The following is a 21,531-nucleotide window of genomic DNA, read 5'->3' as shown; positions in this document are numbered from 1 at the left end:
GTTCGTGACAGACAGAATTACAGACAAAAGTGAGGAACAAAGAAAGCTCACCGGACAGCCATCCACTGCCTTCTGCAGCTGAGTCAGGTTAGTTTCAAAAACACCTATCAAGTCATGCGACCCGTCACTGTCATGATCAGAGCATTTCACCTGAAAGAGACAGCAAGAAATGGGTAAGCATACTGTGTTAGGGTGAGTGACAGCTGCTCACCATGCAATCTCCTGCCTCCAACAGTGATGCCAGTGAATCTCCCTGTCAAATCTGATCCAGTGGTGTCACCCATATCACTACCTGAAACCTGACAGTAGCAGAGGCACTGTGTGCATCTCAGAAAAAGGAAGACTTTCAATTGCTCACCTACTTAGGCATGCAAAGTGACAGCTTTCCTCAGTTCAAATGCAAACGAAACTAAAACATACAAACAAAAAAATCAACAAAATAAAGCCTCAGATTTCACAGCCCAAAAATGCAAAGTTGAGATCATTCAGGACGCAATATGCAAGTGGAGTAATGGGAAGAAGCACCTAAAAGTCTCATCTAATTTCTGAATAAGCTTCTTTCTTCTGCCTGGAAACTGTGTCAGTTTGCAAAGAAGCTGCAGTTTCCACAGAGTGCTAAGTCTGTCTTTTTCTGCATCTTCCAGCAATCAAATTATAAACAATTAATAACCAGACACATTTAAAACAGCATGTAAGCTTGAATCTTCAGAACTAGAGAATGCAAAATGGCAATGCATTTAAAAAGAAAAAAATATGATAATATATACGACTTCAAGCTAACACAGCATGATGTGCATTGGCAACAGCTCCCCATGAAATCAACAACTGTAAGAAGCATTTATAACATGCACAATGCACACGACAGCAGAACAAAAGTAATTCCAGAAGCAGTCAGTCAAGAAAGCTTGTGAACAGCGACTTTTCCCCATGCTCAAGCTCAGACACTCCTCCAATTCAAAAGCCTGTTCAGATTTGCTTTAATTAACCAAGAAACTGGTGTTACCCCAGTACAAACCAGGCTGACAGCTTTCTCGTCAGCATGATAGAAAGGTGAACCTACAGGTGACACCTACATAAGGAAGTCAAATTCAATCAGCAAATTCGAGGACAGGGTTCTTGGGCAACTACCTGCTGCCTTTGATCCACCTGGGATCTTCCACTGCTTTCAGTGGGAAATGTACACAAAAGCTGAGTGAACTGCAGACAAAGCTAGCCACCCAAACTGGAGGCACTATGCCATCCTTCAGGCTCTTCACAGGGAAAACAAAGCTGCTTTAGAGACATTCTTCTTCATTCATCCCAACCCACCACACTGCTCTGTCCCTCCCTTCTGCATGCTGCGCCATGAAGCATCCCCAAGCCTCCTCCTCTGCCTCTCTCAACAACTCTAACATTTAAAGCATCATTCAAAAGATATATGACTACATCAGGGAGGTTACTGCAGCCCATCATACAGAGACCGAGGGTGTCCTTGGCGCTAACATGCTGCACAGAACACAGCAGTTTGCATCTTCTCTTTTCCCTCTGCTTGTCCCTGTCCCCCCGACCACACATAAAAACATCCAACTACTTAACAACCTGTTCTGTTAGTGGTTCACAGTACAAGGTAGCTTACAACAAACCTTTTTTTTTGCAAGGGTTTTCTAAAATGGACGAAGATTCAGAGTGCACAGCCCAAAGAGCACTGCTGCTGCAAACAGAACATGGAAGATGTGAAGAGGGGAACAAACACCTGAAGCTGCCAGTAACTGCTTTCTGAAACATGGTCTGAGCTCAGGGGTCAGCTACTGCAGGATGCTGCATTGTGATTATTTACTGATTACTTACTCAGCTGAACTATCAAATACTCACTGGAACACTTTCAGTGGGTAAAAGGTTCCATTTATCCATAAGAGGAACTTCTAAAATTCACACCAAATGGACTTGCTTTTATGCATATGCCATCAAATGCATGGATTGGAAGGGGTTTGTTATTGTTGCGCTGTTTGTTCTTTAAATCTCACATTTACTACTTCTATTCTAATAGTTATGGGAGAGAGAAACTACTTTCATATACCTCTTTCTTAAAGAAACAGTCAGAGCTGTTCTTAAATATGGAACAAGAATGACACCTCTCTACTTCACAATTACTTAAACGTTAGATAGCACTGTTAATTTGGTTGAAAGATTTATGTTTACACACACATTTAGTGCATGTTTGCCATTACAGAACCGTCATGCGTGGCTGGCGAAGCTGACACAAGACTTACCAAACTGACATGTGCCCACACAGACACCTCTCTTGTGCTGCAGTAGAAAGACTTCTCTGCTCAGCAAACACCATCATTCCTCATCTGATTATTCCCATGCAAATTTTAGAAAGCCTTGAGCAAGAGGTTCCAAGCAGCATGTACTGGATGGAAAACAGATCTCCAGTGCAATGTTTACTCCTCAGTGCTACTGCTCCTGCCCACCAGTACAGAGGCCTCTTTCTGACCAACTTCCCCACTGTGATAATTAATAGATTAATAGACAACTGTGATAATTAATAGATGATTTGTACATGCATTCAGGATATGGGGGTGAAAAGAACTAACAGCAAAGATCTATGTTTTGTTTTTAAACAGACCATTGCAAAACCAATCCCAAAGCACAGAAAGGTTCTAGAGCAAAAGCAGAAACGTTTCACAGTATAGGAAATACAACCTCATAACTAAATGTCTCAACCATGCCATCTCATGTCACTTCCGACAAGGTAAGACAACTCTTAACCACTTCCTTTCCACATTTCCTTTAGCACCTTCAGACCAAGAGGACTTCTTTCTGTCCTAAGATTGCTCACAGTCCGATAACAAAAGCTCATGACCACCACTTAGAACACATTCAACAAGCCCAGCACATTTGAACCAGGTCAATAACCTCGCAATAACCTGCCATGTTGCACAGATACAAGATCAGCATGCATTACTTTCTGCTAAACCTTTCAGATCAAACTTCCAGCATGAGCTTTCTTCACAGGCAGGATGAGGCAGGAAAATTCTGCAAATGAAAAGTGTTTAGGAGCTGAATAAGCAGAGGGAGATAACACTCAACATGAAACCATTCAAAGCTTTAAGTGCTTCTATATTACCAGTGTACTGCTTAGAAAATAAATTTGTGTTCTATCAGATTATTTTTGTAGAAACTTATTAAAAGATGGAATTGTTCTGCTACCACCCCCATAATTCAGGACCAGAGCACATTAATCCTCATACGTGAGACCACAAGAAATTGCAGTTCTAAGTCAAAATCAAATTTCTTGCTGGAACAGAAAGAAAAACAAGATGGAAAAAGCTTGCCATTCTCATGACTGGATGAAGCAGACATCTGCTTTCTCTATGTCAGTATCCTAACACATTCAAGTTTACCCAGTATGTAAGCCTGACAGCTAACACAGCATTAGAAAGTCAGAAATAAACAAAAAAAAAACCACAACCTGAAACTCTCACCAGAACAGCCAATAACCATTCCTAATCATTATTGTGACTAGTCATTAGAAACTGCATCACTTCCACATTTCCTAACTTCTCAATTTGACAGCTCACAATGTTTCAGTGCAGACTTCACGCCTAATGGATGTATAATCACTTATCTGCCATTTCATTCTAGAAAAACAATTAGAAATTTTGAATATGACTAGACAACTTGATTACGCACAGTTAATATGTCAGAGATTGGGTTACCTACAACAACAAACAAATGTGAATTTCTGAAGGCTGTACCTTGATAGGTTTATCAAAATCACCACCACAGAACGTCTGCAAGGGAACGCTGAACCTCCTCCAGCATGGACTTAAGTTGTTCTTAACGACCTTAAAAATAAATTACAGCATAACATCACATGAGAGATGCAATGTGCAAGTTACTAAGAAACATAACACAAGGGTTCTAAACTTCTGTGGGACTATGTGCGACAGCCTCAGTCACTTCTACCCTGACATGAGCAAAGAGAAGCTCTGCTAGAAGCCAGAAGGTCAGAGCTGGGCAGAACTGCAGAGCCATGCCAGTCTCACAGCTGGTTGCCACTAAAAGGTAGAAAAGTCCTGCCACTCTTCCTTCAGTACACAGTTGGACTCTTCAGCTTAACTCTGATTATACAGGAAGTTCACAATTTCCTGCCAGGTAGTCAGTGAGCAGAATTCCCTTCTGGGAGGACAAGTTTTCACTGCAGAAGTGGAGCACAGCATTACCAGAAGTGAGACATTCTAAGCTGTCAGACAAACTGAACAAGAAACACATCAGTGTAGAAATGCTACCTCTGATCTGTACACCAGCTGCCACGTTCCAGCATCTCCCTGCTTGTACAGCTCCAGAAATGGATCCGATTTACCTAAGAAATCCTGCAAACAAAATCCCAACAGACCTTCATCAGACCTCTGTATTATCCTCAGATGAGAGAAGAGCTAGGTCAGGTCATCAGTACAACTCACTTCTGACAAATCACAAAGTCAAATAAGCCATACGTTTCCTTACCTCCTTTAAACTGCAGCACATTACAAATCATCACAGCGTATCAGCTCTGTGCTCCCTTACTGCATTTTGTTAATATAAATCACTCTTGGCCTAAAATAACACCAAGGTAGCACATCTAAATTTTCTTTTATAACACTGCAGAAAGTCCAGTTCACTGCACAGCTACAATATTCAATCAAAACACTTTATAAAATATTTAAGTTAGAATATTCCAAAACCAAAATAATTATCCAGAACTTAAACCTGGCGGTTGAATCTCTTATCTGCTGTCATGCTTTCTGCCACGTAATTATGTCTCCACTATTGGCAACAGAACATTGAGCCCTTTTACACATGGATTACAGAGCTTAGCTGAACGTCTGTGGTACAGAGTGAATCCTGGCCAAAGGCACTCACTGTAAATACAGTCAAGACCCACACAAGCATGCATGCATCATTAAAAAAAAATGACTTAATCAATACCTTTTTGTCCAAGTTTCGGGCTTCAATTTCCAAATTAACAACCTTGGTATCTTTAATCTCCTCTGCTGTAATCTGTGCCACACAATGAAAAAAAAAAGTACAAAACATTGTGTATGTTTTATGCATGAAAAAACCTCCACACACAGTTACAAATACACGCTCTTCCTCTACACATGCTGCATTTGAAAACAGAAAGAAACAAACCCACAAATGTTACTCTGTCCCAGACCTTGTAACAAAGAATGAGAAATTATTTTCTCCACACGCTCTCCTTTACCGTAATGGTGCCTTTTCCCGCTGGCTTTCCCTCCTTCAGTTCCAGAGGTCGAGTAAACACTGAGCTGGACACAATCTGGGGTTAAAAGACAGATAATATAAGATCAAGGTAGAGAAAGATGATTATTATTAAAGAATCATTAAGAATCAAAGAAGCTTTTTTCAGGAGTTATTACTTTTAAAAGTCTGGTGGGAAAATCCCATTTCCTGCAGTGGCTGCTTCCAGTTTGTACTCCTGAAATACATAAGCAGTCTTAAAGTTTTCCCACTCCACAAAATAATTCCCACTAACCCAACTCAAAACTTAACACCAGCCTCCTGTTGCTGGTTCCCCTGAGGCCCATGAGACATTTTCATTACAAGTAGACAAACAGCTACTGAAATTCAGATCGTCTGTTTATTTAGTTAAGTCCTTCACTATCTCAAACTCTATCCTTCTTCTTCTAACCTAACAATACCAATTCATCTTCAGGAAATGAATGCAGATTCCCAGGCAATCTTCCCTGAATTTATGGCCTGACGATTTTTTTTGTCCCAAGGAAACCAAAAGCTACCAGAGCTCCTGCTAGTGCTACATGTGCCCCTACGTGAAACTGTGACTTCAAGAGAGCTCTGGGGCTGTTCAGCCTGGGGAGGAGAAGGCTGAACGAGGATCTGCTCACTGCTTAGCAATATCCATAAGTGGGAGGCAACCAATGGGGCCAAGTTCTGCTCAGTAGTGTCCAGAGACAGGAAAAAGAGCAACGGGCACAAACTGGAACATGGGAGGTTCCATCTGAACGTGAAGAAGAACTTCTTTACAGAGGCTGTGTGGGGTGGTGGTTTCTCCTCTGGAGATATCCTGACCCACCTGGATGCTTTCCTGTGCAACCTGCTCTGGGGAACCTGGTTAGTGAGGGAGTCGGATTAAACCAACCCATCATTTTAATGGTTTTGTTGTTCTCTTTAAGTTTTAGTAACAAATATTTAAAAAATAAATGTATGTACATTAATAATATTACAGCCTTATTCCTCTTCACTCACTGCAGCCCCAGGAAAGCCCAAAGGCTGGACGCCTACAGACTGGATGATCTCCAGAGGTTCATCCCACCCCTACAATTCTGGGACTCACAAACCCCACACGTTTTTAACCTTCGCTGCGTGCCCAACATCGTGCTTCTTCCAGTTACATTCAGTAGAGACAAGGACTGATCTGTTTTGGAAGCATAACAAAGAAGGGCTTAAAGAACCAACGTGCTGCGGCCAGCCCTGCCCGCCACAGCTCACACACCTGTCCCAGCGTGCACTCCATGCCCCCGAGGAAGTCATCGTCACTGAGCTCAGCAGACTTGTTGTCTATGTCGTACACACCGAACCTCAGCTTCTGCACCTTCTCGAAGTAGTAGTCAACGAGCAGCTTCTTGGAGAATTCCGGGTCTTGGCAGTTCTTAATCCTCTCCGTGCGATCCAGCTGTACGGACACAGGGACAGACTTAAAAAGAACTCGGTTAAAGGCCGAGGAACGTTCCGGGCAAGAGGGCAGACGCGGGGGAACGGGCAAGCCGGCGTCCCACGTGCCTGCAGCCGAGCGCAGCTCCGCGCACCGAGCGGCCATACCTCAGCCCAGCAGCCTCCCACGTCCTGCAGCAGGACGCACAGCGGGTCCGACTTGGAGCCGACGTCGCGGTCGAGGAGGCGGCGGCAGATCACGGACAGCTGCACCCGGCTCACGCACTGCGCCATCTGCGGGCAGAAGCGCGGGAAGGGGTCAGCCCGGCCGCTCCCGGCTGGCGGCTACCCGCGGCGGCGCGGCCCGGGGGCGGCTCCCGGCTCTCCGCGCCCGCTCCGCCCGGTGTCGCCGGGCTGTCCGCCGCGCGGCCGCGGCCCCTAACGGGAGGCCCGGCTCCTTCCTCCCGCGCGGCCCGAGCCCCGACAAGATGGAGGCCGCCCGCCCGCCCCGCCGGGTGCGGGTCCGTTCTCGCTGCCGGCTGCGGCCCGAAAAGGGCCGAGGGAAGCGCTGCCCTCGGGGCCGGAGCACGCCTCTCTCCCCGAGGCCTCGCGTTCGCCGTTCATAAACGACGGAGGCTTTCGGCGGCTGCGTGGGGCGCTGCGGGATCCCTCGTCCCTGCCCCGCACCGCAGCTCCGTCCGAGGAACGGCCACAGTTCTCAAACGGACCCGACCTGGGAGTTAAGCCCTGAAGCGTTGAAATAAAGGACCGGGCAGCTTGAAAGTTCTAAGAAGTGTTTTAACATTTATTTCCTAGAGAAGCTACTTCACTATTATTATGAAAACGAGGAGAGTTGTTTAGTCGTTCTGGCATCTGACTCTCCAAGTGGCTTTCTCATACTTGCTGAGTGTAAATATCAGTAATCTCCATGAAGAGATGAACCTTCACTGGGCAATGATTAACCCCTTGGTGCCCTCCTCAGAGCTCCCATCCCGCAGTCTCTCCCTGGACAGATGTCACCCATGTCACCTATCGCACTACAGATGCTGTCACGGTGGCAGCAGGACAAAAACAGCGTGCGGAAAGAATTAGCGCAGCTTTAGACAAAGAGGATCACAGCTTTCTAAGGTCATCATCATCATCTGCTTTAACCCACCATCCTCACAGAGGCTCGCCTGAACAGCTGCTCCAATGCCTAGGTAAAACCCCTGGATTCTGCCTTAGCTGCACCCAACCCAGGTAAGATTCACAAAAAGATGTAATCGTTACCTTTAATAAGTACTGTATTTTTTCCTAAAGTTGCAACCATCACAAGCTTTAGTTTTTCCATTACCTACATGCATCATTCCACCACATCACCTTATTTAGCCACACCTGCACAGCCTGCAGCTCTACAAACAGCTGTACACAGGTGCACACCACACTGAAAACAAAGACCAGCTCAGCCTGCCTTGACTCCCAAGCCAACATTTCTCCCCGTTTTCCCTGTCAGAACATATTTCTGTACCAACAGGAAACACCCTCCTGTCCTGGGACAGTGTAACAGATCAGGAAACAAGTTTAAAACCTCAAAGGAACGTCTCCCTCTGTACTTCCAGCATTGCCTAACAGCAGCTGCCCCTTTCGCACAGGAAGCATTACTATAGGTCTCAGTCCCTACTTGTTCACGTTACAGAGACCAATAAGGAAAGCTGAAAGTTTGCAGTAGAAACTGTTAATCCACACAAGAAGCCAAAGGTAAAGTGCAGCAACAGACCTCAAGCCAGATCACCTCTCACCTGCTACCTCTTCTCCAGAACAGAGGCAAGGAAACCATGAAATAACTGTTTCAAGGACTTGTCTTTCAATTGCTCACTCACAGAAGCCAGTCTCCAGCTGCTGCTCAAGATGTGGTAACGGCATTAAGGTTTCCCTTACAACACAGCTGGACTGTTTCTGAAGGAAACCACAGACCACAAAGGGCCCTTTTTTGTTAGGTCCTCCTGCTCTGCTTGGAGATGGCAGGACACCTGGTAGTGCACCTTATGGGGAGGGTGGATCCTTAACAGTCAGATAAGATATGCATGCTTCATCTGATACCATCACCTTGAACCTCAGCCAGCATTTGTTTATGTGTTGCTGCCTACAGATATCCTTCAGAAGCTCCCACTAGGCCTTCTCACTTCACAGCTTTTCATATACACTGTATGGTGTTCTCCAGTTTCAATCCATTCCTTTAATAAGCACAACTGAAAAATCAGGATCGTGACTGAGTCTACACATCCCAGCAGCAAGAGCAAGGAGCAGGTGGTTGCTTCACAGAATCCACTTCAGTCAAGCCTGGAGATCTGCTTGGCCTCTATCGTGGTGAACGCTTTCAACCCATTCATCCCGCTCACTGTTAGAGAGTGCAAATCTCTTGAGATCTGCCTGTGTGCAAAAAGCTTTTTACAATAATACAAATCAGAACCTTAACGTATTAATTCCCAAACACACAACAACAGCGAATGGAAAAAAAAAAACAAATGTGGAACTCCTTAGTGGTTGGGAACAGCAGCCCCCAGCTTCAGCTGCTGCTTACTTTTTAAATGGGGCTTAATGGTAACTGGTGGATCAAATATTCTTTTTCCTCCTAAAACAGACTTTTTGAATTTACTTCCATTCCATTCGTAATTATCTCTCTTCATGAAATTAAGTGAATTGCTTATGTGAAATGCATCTGTTGACTTTAACCTCCACCTCTCTTCCATAAAGGCTCTATTCACCCCTGAGCTGTGAGCCATCCTGAAATCTGTAAAGACGCCAACAATCAACACGTGTGCTCAACCCCACGTCTTGTACAGCCTCCCATCCTTTAAGGATAGGGAAGTCTGCAATGCTTTCCCTTAAGTTTCCATGCCCTGCACTTCTGCACAACCCTATGTTACCTTCATACGTCACCACCTTCTGTGACAATTACCCCAATGGCATTTTCCAGCTTACTTCCAAGAAGTAAGTACTGCCCTGCCAGTATGGTTCTGAGAAACATGGACTACGGAGAACTGCTTTATCTCCTAGCAATGCAGCAGAACAGATACGTGGCATAAATAGATTCCAGTCATCGCTATGCTCAAACAACTCGAGACAGATCTGATCCCAGGCTAATTAGCGTAATTAAACTGAAAGAACTTAGGGCTTGTTTCTGTTATTAATAGCCTTGCTTTTTTCCCTTGCTGTGCACTCAAAGAACAGAACACAATCCCATTTACCTCGCAGATTTCAAGTCAACATTGCAAAAACAATTTTTGTGTTGCTTCCCTGAGTTTTCATAGAGCACAGTTATGTTTATATATCCACCCATACACACATGCATTTCGCTTTTACTACTCCATTAATTCCTTTACTGTGACAGAACATTGTTTACATTTGTCGCAATGATCAAAATTCTTCTGTTTTTCAACAGTTACAGAAATGCTGAAAGTCATCAATTTCTTATTTTCCCCTCACAGCATCGCTAGGTGAGTAATACTGGTGTCTATTATTTGAGACTCTTTACAGTAGACAAAGAATATTTCCATAATGAAAATAGCAGCAGAAGCAAAATGCTTTCCACACAGGTATGAAAAACACATTCAACTCAGAAAGCATTTATTAGAGAACGATCCTTAGCATCTCCCAACAACCATTTACCAAAGTCCCTCTGACTGACCTGCCACCAGCAGATTAATGTACAGCATGCCCTGGGAGTCACAAAACTGTTGTAGCTGAAGAAATTCAGTTTGCCAAATAAAAGTAAATCCCCAACACATATATTCAACTTCTATTTAGAGTATATAAAACAGAGTTTCTGGATGCATCACAGCTAAGCAGGTTTGGAATAAAGGCAACACAAGCAAGCCACAAGGTCAGTGCAGCTGTTAGAAGCAACCTGTACAATCAGAACGGATGTTACCCATCCCCAAGATCCACAGTTCATATGGACAATAGCCGTACACAGCTGATCAATGCTCTCACAGCTTGGGGATCTCACTGTTCGGACTGCCTGTAAAGTTTCGTCTTGAGCTGATTTCCGCACATTCTGAAGGAAGAGCTTCCAGCACTCAGCTTTGGGTCCATCAGGCCCCTACGCTTTGGCCTTTACTTAGGATTGCACATAATGTGACTACACATTTCGAGGAAAAATACATCACCTGTGTTATTCTTATGAGCTTGAGAGCAGGATACAATGCACAGAAGTCTATGTAAGATTCCACACATGTACTCCAGTAACACTCCAGACAAATCTTTTACTGCTCAACCAGACACCATTCCAGTTAATCAAATGTAACATGGATCAGCTCTGGACTCAAAGAAACATGCCTGAAGAACAGCTCAGATAACCAGAGGTCCAGCTTCAAAGTGCCAAAACGATTTTAAGTGTTGCTGTGCATACCACCTCTTTACTGCAAAGAAGATCATGTATTCCAAGAGCCGTATAGTACACATGGAAATATACTTTCCATTCCATAGTTCCAGAGCTGTCCTACACTGAACTGAAGCACATCAATAAATAAGCTGGAAGGTTTCAGCAAGGTAATAAACATCGGAACTGAGACAAAAAATAATAATCCTACTTTATAGGAAAATCACATGGTAACAGCACATCACACACACAGAAGATAATTCCTTACCTGCTACCTCTTCTAAGTCTTCCAGAACTTCCAACACTTCGCATACTACTACAGAAAAGTCCACTTTTTACACAGTAACAAGCATTCTCCAGTATAAACAAAATCAACTCCGTAGACAAGTAATAGTAACATACAAGTCTCTTGCCTAAAGCGTAAGAGGAAATCAAACAGAGAACAAGAAACCAATGCCCACCCATGTTAGAAGAAAGCCTCAGAAAAAGAGCTCCATCTGAATTCATTGCTTTCAGGGGTCTCACACTTCCCCAAAACATCACACTGTCTGAAGCATAAACTCCCTTGTACTCATCCTCCTGCAACAGGAGTGCTCTCATTTGGGAGAGCCAGACGTGGCATCTTCTGGAGAGAAACATCAATATTAACACAGAATCCAGCCAGTCTGGGGTCAGCTCGGTTTTAACTATTCTACATAAGAAATAATATATAGGTCTCTCCAACAGTAACGCCTCCTATTTATTTCCATGGAAACTACAGATACAAAGAACACAATAACACTACTTGATGTAACAAACTGCCAGCTACAAAACAGTATTCCTGAACATAGTCACCACCATTAGCTATGCATTCTCACCAGCAATGAACGAGAGCTTGTATGCCATGCTCATTAAAATCTACGTGGCTGTCTTTCAGCAGCAGCAATGTGAAACATACTGCCCGCTGCCTCACTGCACTCACATCCACTGTTTGGTCTCCATAAACTTCCAGCAAGCACTAACAAGCATCAATGGGTGCAATATTTTCTACATAGAAGAGTTCAACTCCTTTGCTCCATATGCACTCCCATATCAGACACCGTTCTGTCAGACTGCCCCTCTACTGCCATCTCACAGCAATAGAATGGAATGGGATATCAGAGAGAAGGTTCAGCCTGTACTGCCATCCCACCAACATCTGCCTCTGATGTCATGGGCTATCATGATAAAACAGGAGGCATTACTTTCAGTGCAGACCTCGTATAAGCAAGGATTCAGAATAAGAAAACCTGCAGTTTATTATCAGTTAATATCATTAAAAGTTCACATCAACTACATCCTTCCATACACAACACTCACGTTACGTCAGTGTACACTAAATATAACACATCTATTTAAGTTCTCAGTTATAACTCAGGTTTGAAGTACCGATACACATGCTCAGAAACAGCTACATTCAATGAAGTTATTTGGTACTGGACTGGCTGTAGCTGCTGCTTTCCATCCTGCTCACAAACACAACACAAATGTCATCAGTCCTACCAGCACTATGGACCAGCAACAGCATCTTCCATCATTTAGACCCCGTGCTTCCCTGCAGCTCAGTACACCCAGCATTTGTAACAAATTCCCAGTTAACTGATCTGACATTTCCCAGCCTAACGTAGCCTCCTTGTTAGTTGCTTGGTTTAATCCCATGTTAGGCAGACATGACCTTAATTTCTTCCAAAAATTGCTGTTTTCCTCACATGATCTGTGTGCCCACACTATCAGAAGTAGCATTTCTCAGGTTACCAGCTCACCTTTCAGAAGGCATACTGTAACATTTTAGGTTTCTATGTTATGAAACAAACACTGGTGCAGAGGTAGCATCAGCTCTACTAATCTAAACATATGAAAACAAAAGTCCTAATCCCATCTTACTTTCCTGAGCCCTGTGAGGCCCTAGCAGAAAACATAAAGATTTATATCAGTAGGAGAACTAAAACACATCTTCATTTAAAAATGAGATGAAGAGACTCCCATTAATAATATCACAGCTCAGGATGATTACCAGCAAATCCAGCCCCTCTGCAGCATATCGGTGCTCTCAGGGCCCCCAAAGCACAGCACAGTCCTCTGTGGAGAACGTAACTGGTTACCATTTTCCATTACTGCGCTACCCAGAGGGCTGGGGAGGTGACAGGTAGGACCAGTGCTAAAAACTTCTGCAGGCAGGCAACAGATCCCTGTTCTTTGCACTGTGTTTCAAGTTATCTGTCATCATGTATCTTGATGAATCAAAATGGAATTTGTTAATAAGCTATTAGTACAAATTTTACACAAAACCCCAACCAAAAGCTATTCATTGAACAAAATATTAAAAACAGCTTTCTAGCCAAGGTGCTCGGGTTACTTGATGCCATCCTCATAGGTTACCCAACAGCTGAAGGGCTGGGAGTGCACCCAGAAGGACAGGCACACAGTGGAAAGCTGATGGATTTCACAGAACCGTAGTAGCACAGGATGTCCTCTTGCTTTGAAGCACAAATTACTGAGTCCAACACACAGCCCCGCATAGCAGCACCCCAACCCAACCCCACAGCTGAGAGCAGTTTCCCAGCACTCCTTGAGTTCTGGCAGCTTGGGGCCGTGCCTGCTGCCCTGGCAGCCTGTGCTATGCCCACCACCCTCTGGGGCATGGCCTTGCCCTGAGCCCCAGCTGCCCCTCCCCTGACACAGCCCATGCGTTCTCTCTGGCCCTGTCACAGAGAGCAGAGCTCAGCGCTGCCCTCCACTCCCTGTGAGGAGCTGCAGCCGCTATGAGGGCTGCCCTCAGCCCCTCTGTTCCAGACCCAGCAAACCCAGCAACCTCAGCTGCTCCTCACACATCTTGCTTTCCAGACCCTTTTCCACCCCTGCTGCCACGCTCAGGCTGTGCTGGCACAGAGGCAATCCAGCAATGACCAGAGGAGAGCAGGTTGGCAGCTGGGCACACAACAAGTTCTTTCTGAGCTCTGAATTTGAATCTAAGGCACGGAAGAACACATTTATTGATTTCTGTGTGACTGCAGCACTACTGAATATACAGGGAAGTTATGTCCCAATTCTATTTACTGAGTTGGCTCCAAGTGAATCCCAAAGCTTCAGTATCACCACTAGAGTTTGTTGGGTTATTTTGTATCTACTGACCCACATGCCATAGTGGTGTTGTGGTTAGCTGACCCCTGACATGCCCAGGAATAAACTGAAAAGAGACAGACCCTATTGGTGGTAATACAAACAGCAAGCTTAGGACACTTTAAAAAGGTCCACTGAGTCATAACCAAGGAGCTCAGAAGAAAGGCCTCTGTACTCACCTGTATGTTCTCCTTGTTTCTGACCAGATAAACAAAGTGATCGACTGATTCAAGCACTAGCTTGAACCCCAGAGCAATATTACTTAGTACAAACTAACACCTCAAAGTAACTTTGTAGTATAACAGCTACAAAGCCAGGAGCTACTTTTCCAAGTTCTCCACGTGACATAACAAGCATTTCAAGGTTCCGTAACACTTAACAGCAGATATCAAAAAACCTTTCTTCTAAAAACTGAGCTACTGCAAATTATGACTTGAGTCCATAGCTCACTTGGCTTAAGGTAGAACAATAACTGCAACACTTAACATTGCTCAATAACTTCTCCCACCACGTAAGATTCTTCGAGTACTTTCTTTAAACCCTTATTCAGTTGCCCCCCACCCCCTTCTTTTTTTGCCTGAGTCAGAAAAATGACTGAAATGATAAAAAGAACATCCTAGCAGCTCAGCACACTGACCTTTGTAATAATCCAGTACACCACTGTACATCGCAGAGCACCTTTTGCCCTTCTTAAGTAAGGTTTCACTCTTCCCCTTACAGTCGTCAGCTGTTCCCGTGTCAAGCACAAATACATAAAGATTTTGTCCTACACCCCAGTCTACCAATTAACACGGTTATGGCTCAGTCCTCCACTTTTGTGTCTGAACTCCTCAAGCAGGGATGGAAAATCCCACCACAGCACCATTCCTCCTCTACAGTTCACGTACACCACAGCCTGGGCTGCAAGTACTGCAGCAAGCCCTTCTCACACACACCCAATCATTGTGAGGACACCTCTTGGTATCATTTTGCTTCCTCTAACATCTTGCACCCTTCCCAAAAGTTATGTCTAAAACATCCCATTTTTCTTCTAGAGCCTTCACGATCCTACCCACTCCCCTGAAAGCAGCCAAGTTACACAGGTGACTTAACAGCGTAAGTCACTGTTGTACACCTGCTTAGCAGAATACACACTGCAAAACAGCTTGGCACCAAAATACAACTTTAAAAAGAAAGAAGTCAACAGCATGTTTTACCAAAAAGTTTTGCTGCTTTACCAAATGGATCCACATAACTTGAGAATTTTAGTGAAAACAGTGGCCACCACTTGGTTAATGAAAAGCAAACCACGTTTCTCGCTTTTATTTAATTGAAGATTTATGACCAGAAAAGTCGAGATACACCAGAGGAACTGGTGTATTTCAAACTGGATGGTTTATTCTGGGTTGCCCTGCAATCATGACTGCACAGTGACAAGTCTTGCCTTGATAACGAGTAAGGACATAAAGCAGAAGGTACTTAGCAAGTTGTCTCTTTATTCTTTATGGACTTTAATCTGGCCTGAACTGAAATACAATCCAGAAACAGATCCTGTACCACTACTCCTGCAAGGCTCCTCACAAAAATGACTTAAGATTTATTTATTGCCAATTTCAATTTTCTTATGCCAATGCTGCACAGTTTCCTTTCTCAGTCTGAGTAGGTCCTTTTCAAGTAAGAGATTCACGATCCCAGCACCTTTTTGTCACTTGATCATTACCATCTGCAGGACTTTACATCTTCATTTCTCCATCCTAATTTACTGCAGAATAATGATGCTTCAGAAAAGAAAAACCTCCAAAGAGCCATCACCACAAGAGCCTGATATCAAAGAACTAAGGAAAGAATTTGGTAAAGGAATCCAAGTATTTTCCTCTTGCCCAAATGGCAGAAGGCTGAGTAAAGTGCCAGGAAAGCACAAGGCATTTACGTCCCAACCTTTTTTCATCCTCCAGAGCCAAAGCCTCCCATCAGCCTACCTTCCTAGAAGCATAAAGTCACCCACTAGAACTGCAAATGCAAGTTGCTCCATTCATCGCAGCACTTCTGGTTCAAAACAAGCATCCCATCATTCAGAAGACAGATTCCACAACTGCAATCAGAACTTCAGGTGCTTCTCCTGTCTGCTCACTATATATACAGCACTGATTTTCAGCTTTTTCCCTAAAAACCTGCTGTCTTTGAATGTGCTACAAAAGGGGTTCCCACATCCTTCAGAAAACATTCATGCCCCCACAATCTAAGGTCCTAAGAACCACTTAGTACCCATACTAGTAAGCCTTGGATTCTCTCATGTGCACCTTTGTTTTCCGAAAGTCTAATAAATAGCTAAAGCAATGTTTTTAGTAAGTATGACCAAACAAAGGGAATGGGAAGTATTTTCAGCAAAAATAAAAGCAAAGTAAATCTACCAGCTGTAAAAGCATGGACTGAATTACATTCTCTTTGTAGCTAACATGGAGTTACCACCATTAGGCGGAACCTGGAAAACAAGTCACAAATTGAAGCTTCTCTGGGCAGCAGAGGTGGAATAGCAGAACGTCCAAGTGAGGCAAGGGGTCAGGACAAAACATCGGAAGGCTCAGCAAGTTAACATTCTCTATCAGCAGAGCTTTTGTGTGCAGCCAATGCAGCAACAGAAGGATTTAAAGGATCACAGAAAGATAAAACTGCATCTGTTTTCTTTTCATACGTGCAAGCAACCTTGGACTGCGTGCTGCTCTTTAAAAGCATTCAAAACAACATTTCTTCCACCTTTTCAAGACTAAACAAGGGAGAATGGAATGTTACAAACTTCTTCCATCTCATCGTGGGATGCGCAGAACTTGGTTATGGGTACGGCCCTCACCTTTCACCTCCCAGTGTGCAATAACAGAATTACATGACACCATGGTCATATTCAGCCAGGCTGCTGCTCAAAGCCAGCTCATAGCTCACAGAGATGCATTATGTGCAGACTGCTATTAGATTTTTTTATTACACGACAGTTTAAGTTTTATTGGTTTTGCTTAAACCAAAGCATGGAATCAGAAAACTTTCCCATTGATGTCTTAAATTTGCCTTTTTTTTTTTTTTTTTTTTTAAATGCACAAAAAAGGACAAATTTTAACACAAGAACCTTAAATGCTAAAACACAAGCTGCTGAGTAGATCAAAAACCTGACACATTCTTCTTCCTGCTGCCGGGATAATTAGAGTAGCTAAACACTACCTTATTCAAAGCAGCAGCATGACAGCTTGCTTGCACTGCACGGAAGAAATGCTATTTGGATTAGCAGCTGAACAAAACTATGGCGTCAGTTACCCAGAAGTCTGGATTAGAGTCCAGATGAAAATCATCCCCTGTGCAGTACACTGTTAAGGTGGTATGTACTTTCTCTGATACACTTAGCTTTCCTTTAAGGTGCCACAGAAGCATACAGTTTGCCCCAAATTCTTTTATGTTCACACAGGCAGCACCAGAGAAGTGAAGAACACATACAGCCATCTTCGAATATCTTTGAGCAGAACAGACCATCAAAAATAATTCTGACTGAAAACCCTTGGGGGTTGGACTCGATGATCTCTAGAGGTCCCTTCCAACCCCTACAATTCTGTGATTCTAAGAAAATGTAAGTTTGTGAAGCACCAGGTTTATCTGTTCCTGTTCATCAACAGCGAACCATTTAGATTACATACTTCACATCCTACCATTACTAACTGAAGTTTCAGATTTGTTTAGATTAACTGGCTACTCACTGTTCAGCTCAGTGCTGAACTTCTTGAACCACAAATAATTTTCATTAGACTTTAAGACATCACTTGGTGCTTTTTCTAAAGCCAAGGTGAAAGTTTTGTCACAGCTTTAACCCTAACAACATTTCACTGATGTGGAAGCTAGTGCTTCACTAACTTGCTACTGCCACCAACTTCAGGAGGCAAGCTAGTTGCACACTACCACCCTACACACACTTACCTGGCCTCTTAAAATCACTGAGGTCTACAGATAAGTAACTGTGTGCTGTGACATCCACCCCCGCGCATTCATACAGGACTAGACCTATAAGCAGAAGTCTCTGTAGCAATGCTGTAACGTAGCAGGGGAATCCAGAACAGGTCAATTAGTAATACTTAACAATTCCACCTCCCCTCTACCCTGTAAAGCAGGAGTTTCCCTGCCTTCAAAGAACTGATAATGCCTGATTTTACTTCCATTAGCTCTTTGCTTTTGCAGCTGGTTGCATTTAGCTTTCCTCAAGAACACAGGGTTTATACATATTGTCCTCTTATTAGAAACATTTGGCTGACAATGAAACAGCATAAGAAACCACCATTTAATTTTGAGTTGAGCTTCCTGTTCAAACAAGTAAGGAATTTTCACATTCCACATCCGTTGTCCTGTCAAAACAAGCAGCCACACTTTGGTTACGCTGCTGAGAACAATAGTTTTGAAACAGCTGACTTCACGGAGCACGTTCTGGCAGATGTCATCACAGCAAGAAGGTCACAAAGGCTTGATATCTACTAAGCAATAGCAGCCCTGTGAGTTTTATCAGGAAAAGACATGAAAAATTAAGTATAAGAAGTTTCGGGAGTATGCGAGGTTCTGAATCTATTGCTATTTCCCCTCTCAAAGTCCACCTTGATTTCCAATCTGCTAGAAAGCATTTCGTCCCACTGGGTAATGCTATATCCACATAATTGCATTGTGAGAAACGATTTGAAATGATACTCACTGTTTGGACCTACAAAACAGCTAGCTGGAAGCTCTGCCTAACTTCAGATGGTCAGAAATAAGAGTGATATCATTCTATGGATTCTTTACAATACTGTAGCTACAGAAAAAGACTTCAAAAGGTCACCAGCTCTCAAAAAGCAGCAGCATGTCCAAAAAGTCAAAATAAGCCAACCAAGGGAGTTCCAGGCAGGATCAGACCCCGTCTCCCCCGTGCAAACCTGCTAAGTCCTAATTTCCCATCTTGAAATGTATAGGCAAGTTGTATTCCCACAACAACATCTGGGAAAGGTAAAGAAAACACGGCTTTGACTCTAATGAAGCAGTAATGAAACTTAGATCAGAATTTGCCTGTTTGCTTCTCTCCCAAGTTGCCATGCTATGTTCACACATATAAAAACAGAAGAATGACAACAGAGAAAGCCCAAAAGCAGTGAGTGCCCACGGGTGAAGAGTCACATCTAAACCATCCATCACCTGCAAAGCATCACCTGTGTTTGGGCTGGAGTTAAAGACAAGAAACACTTTCAGCTCTACTTGTTTTTTCCATTTGATATTTATACCCACAAGTAACAAGCTTCCAAGGCAGGACAGTGGCAAGCGCTCCAAGCACAGCCACCACCCAAACACATTCCATGTAGGAACAAAACTGAGGAAATTGCAATCATCCATATAGAAAACAAGATGGAGCGAGCATACCTACCTGAGCATAAAAGTTAGTGAGAGAGCAGGAAGCTCAGTACGCCGCCACAAGCCTTAGTCAAATACATACCACCAATTGATTTTCTTTCTGTGGGAAAGCCAAATCTTTCACCAACAATCACATTCCCACCGCTGAAAACCGATATAAAAAGCTCCCTTGAGGTTACTGTTCCTTCAGCAGCATTTATCAGACAGTTTCACTTCCTCTTCCTGGCAGAGGAAGAGCCATTTAACCATACACAAACTATCGCAGTTATCCCAAAGCCATGCAAGCCATCCACCCACAGAACACACGGCAGCATCAGCAAACCTGCAATGGGACAAAGACAAGCATTTTTCCAGCAACACTGCTTCCAGGCCCAAGGAATTGTTTCTGAAAAACCTCTCACAAAAACAGAATTTAAGGTGACCATTTCCTATTATGCCAGTCCAGTTTCAGTTCCTTCCAACAATTATCTTACCGAAGTTAGAAGCTGACCTCTTGTTTGCACTGGTCTTTGTATGAAACAGGTTAAGGTCTAACCCATATATCTGAATGATCAACCAGAAACACCTGCTCTCAATGAGCAGTCTGCACCCCAAACAGTGGCTTTAAGTGGTTCAGAACACCAAGTTGTTTCTGTAGACTGGAAGGCCAACACGGTTCAGAGGCGCACAGATCTCAACAAGAAGTGAGGCCCAGCAGCACTCACTGCTGCACTTGGTTTTGGAACCTCCCCGTGAATAGACTGAGGAATACCACCAATGTTATGATTTACAGTTAGCACACGACGCATGTCTGTGTAACCGGGAAGAAATACATAATTCTATTCCCTAGGGTCTGCAGTCTTCATGGCACCAACACAGCCTCACAGAAAATCGTGGTTCCATGCAGGAAACAACTTTGCTAAGGACAGCCTGAACAGTTTAGCAGAACTGACCAGCAGGGATGTTCTTTAGAAAGCAGACCCTCAAAACCAACTGAAGTAAATCCAGCCTTTGTTTCTGCATCGATCTTCCTTTCCACTCACAACAAGTCTTAGACCAGGCATTCAATTAAATGCTTTGAAATGAACACCTTAGAAAGCAGCTTTCCCTTTTCTTAAAACCTGCAAAGCTCCAAGTTTCTAAGAAGTCTATGCTGAAAATGTGACAATGACACTAACAGCAGTTCTTTGCTGACAAAGCTTGACCAGTGGAATTACAGAATTCAGCTTTGTTTAAATATGATCATAAAATCTGTGCAACTGCTTGAAAACTTGATAAGCTCAATGTTACACTGTCATCTGGCTGTTAAAATTCTTACATGTAGGTCACAAGTTAATTGCTGAATCATTTATAATAGTCGTGCTCTTTCTTGTGAAAGAGATGTTCTCTGTTAAATGCACATTGTTTTTGACATGGTAAGAATGTAATGCCACGTTGCTCACTTCTACAAGCAGTGCTTAGATACTGGCACTTAAAGGAACTCTTGAGAACGCCAGCTTAGCCACCTAAATAACACAGGCTGAAGTACCTTCCTTCCTTAACATGAAGGTGCAACAAGCAGTTTCAGTGACTGCACGTGCCAACAAGGCCTAGGACAGCAGCTCCTGGCACTCCAGGCATCAAAGCCACAACAGCTGTGGATTTAAGTAGAGCCCATCAGCTGATTCTTTCTACTGCTATCTCCACTAGCAAACAGCCAGGAAGTGTATGAGAATGCACTTACATACCTTGAACAGAAGAGCCAGGACCTCAGTGGTCCAACCCTTTATTTAAGGCTGTTTCTTTTGCAGATGTTTACATACATGAAAAATTTCATCAAATCAAGTTCTGCGATCTGTTAAAAGCAGAGTATCCTCCACAGTTTAACACCATGTTCAGTTTAATGCTGCTTCTACCATGAAAGTGAGCTGTTACAGCAAACTCTTGATATTTGCAAATGACACTCAATAGCCAGCTTTTCTCTGTTTGCATTTTAAAAGATCAACTGTAAGTGTCTGGGCAGCAGTTATACTGTT

General features: G+C 43.5%; 1 protein-coding gene across 4 annotated transcripts in view; it reads right to left on the bottom strand.

Annotated features, from left to right (window-relative positions):
• Nucleotides 1–21,531, bottom strand: part of CPNE1 (copine 1) — a 42,378-nt gene that overhangs the window by 8,658 nt on the left and 12,189 nt on the right. For all 4 annotated transcript variants that reach the window (XM_072350595.1, XM_072350599.1, XM_072350596.1 and 1 more), the window contains 7 exons: nucleotides 6,826–6,951; nucleotides 6,500–6,679; nucleotides 5,231–5,305; nucleotides 4,954–5,025; nucleotides 4,275–4,358; nucleotides 3,741–3,830; nucleotides 52–150 (listed from right to left, as the gene is read on the bottom strand). In XM_072350595.1, coding sequence (XP_072206696.1) covers nucleotides 52–150; nucleotides 3,741–3,830; nucleotides 4,275–4,358; nucleotides 4,954–5,025; nucleotides 5,231–5,305; nucleotides 6,500–6,679; nucleotides 6,826–6,951 — 726 coding nt within the window. The remainder of the gene's footprint in view (nucleotides 1–51; nucleotides 151–3,740; nucleotides 3,831–4,274; nucleotides 4,359–4,953; nucleotides 5,026–5,230; nucleotides 5,306–6,499; nucleotides 6,680–6,825; nucleotides 6,952–21,531) is intronic.

The sequence above is a fragment of the Excalfactoria chinensis genome, chromosome 15 (genome assembly GCF_039878825.1).
Source record: "Excalfactoria chinensis isolate bCotChi1 chromosome 15, bCotChi1.hap2, whole genome shotgun sequence".
Lineage (NCBI taxonomy): Eukaryota > Metazoa > Chordata > Aves > Galliformes > Phasianidae > Excalfactoria > Excalfactoria chinensis.
Note: the sequence above shows the minus strand (reverse complement) of the source record. Positions and strands in the feature narration are given on the sequence as shown.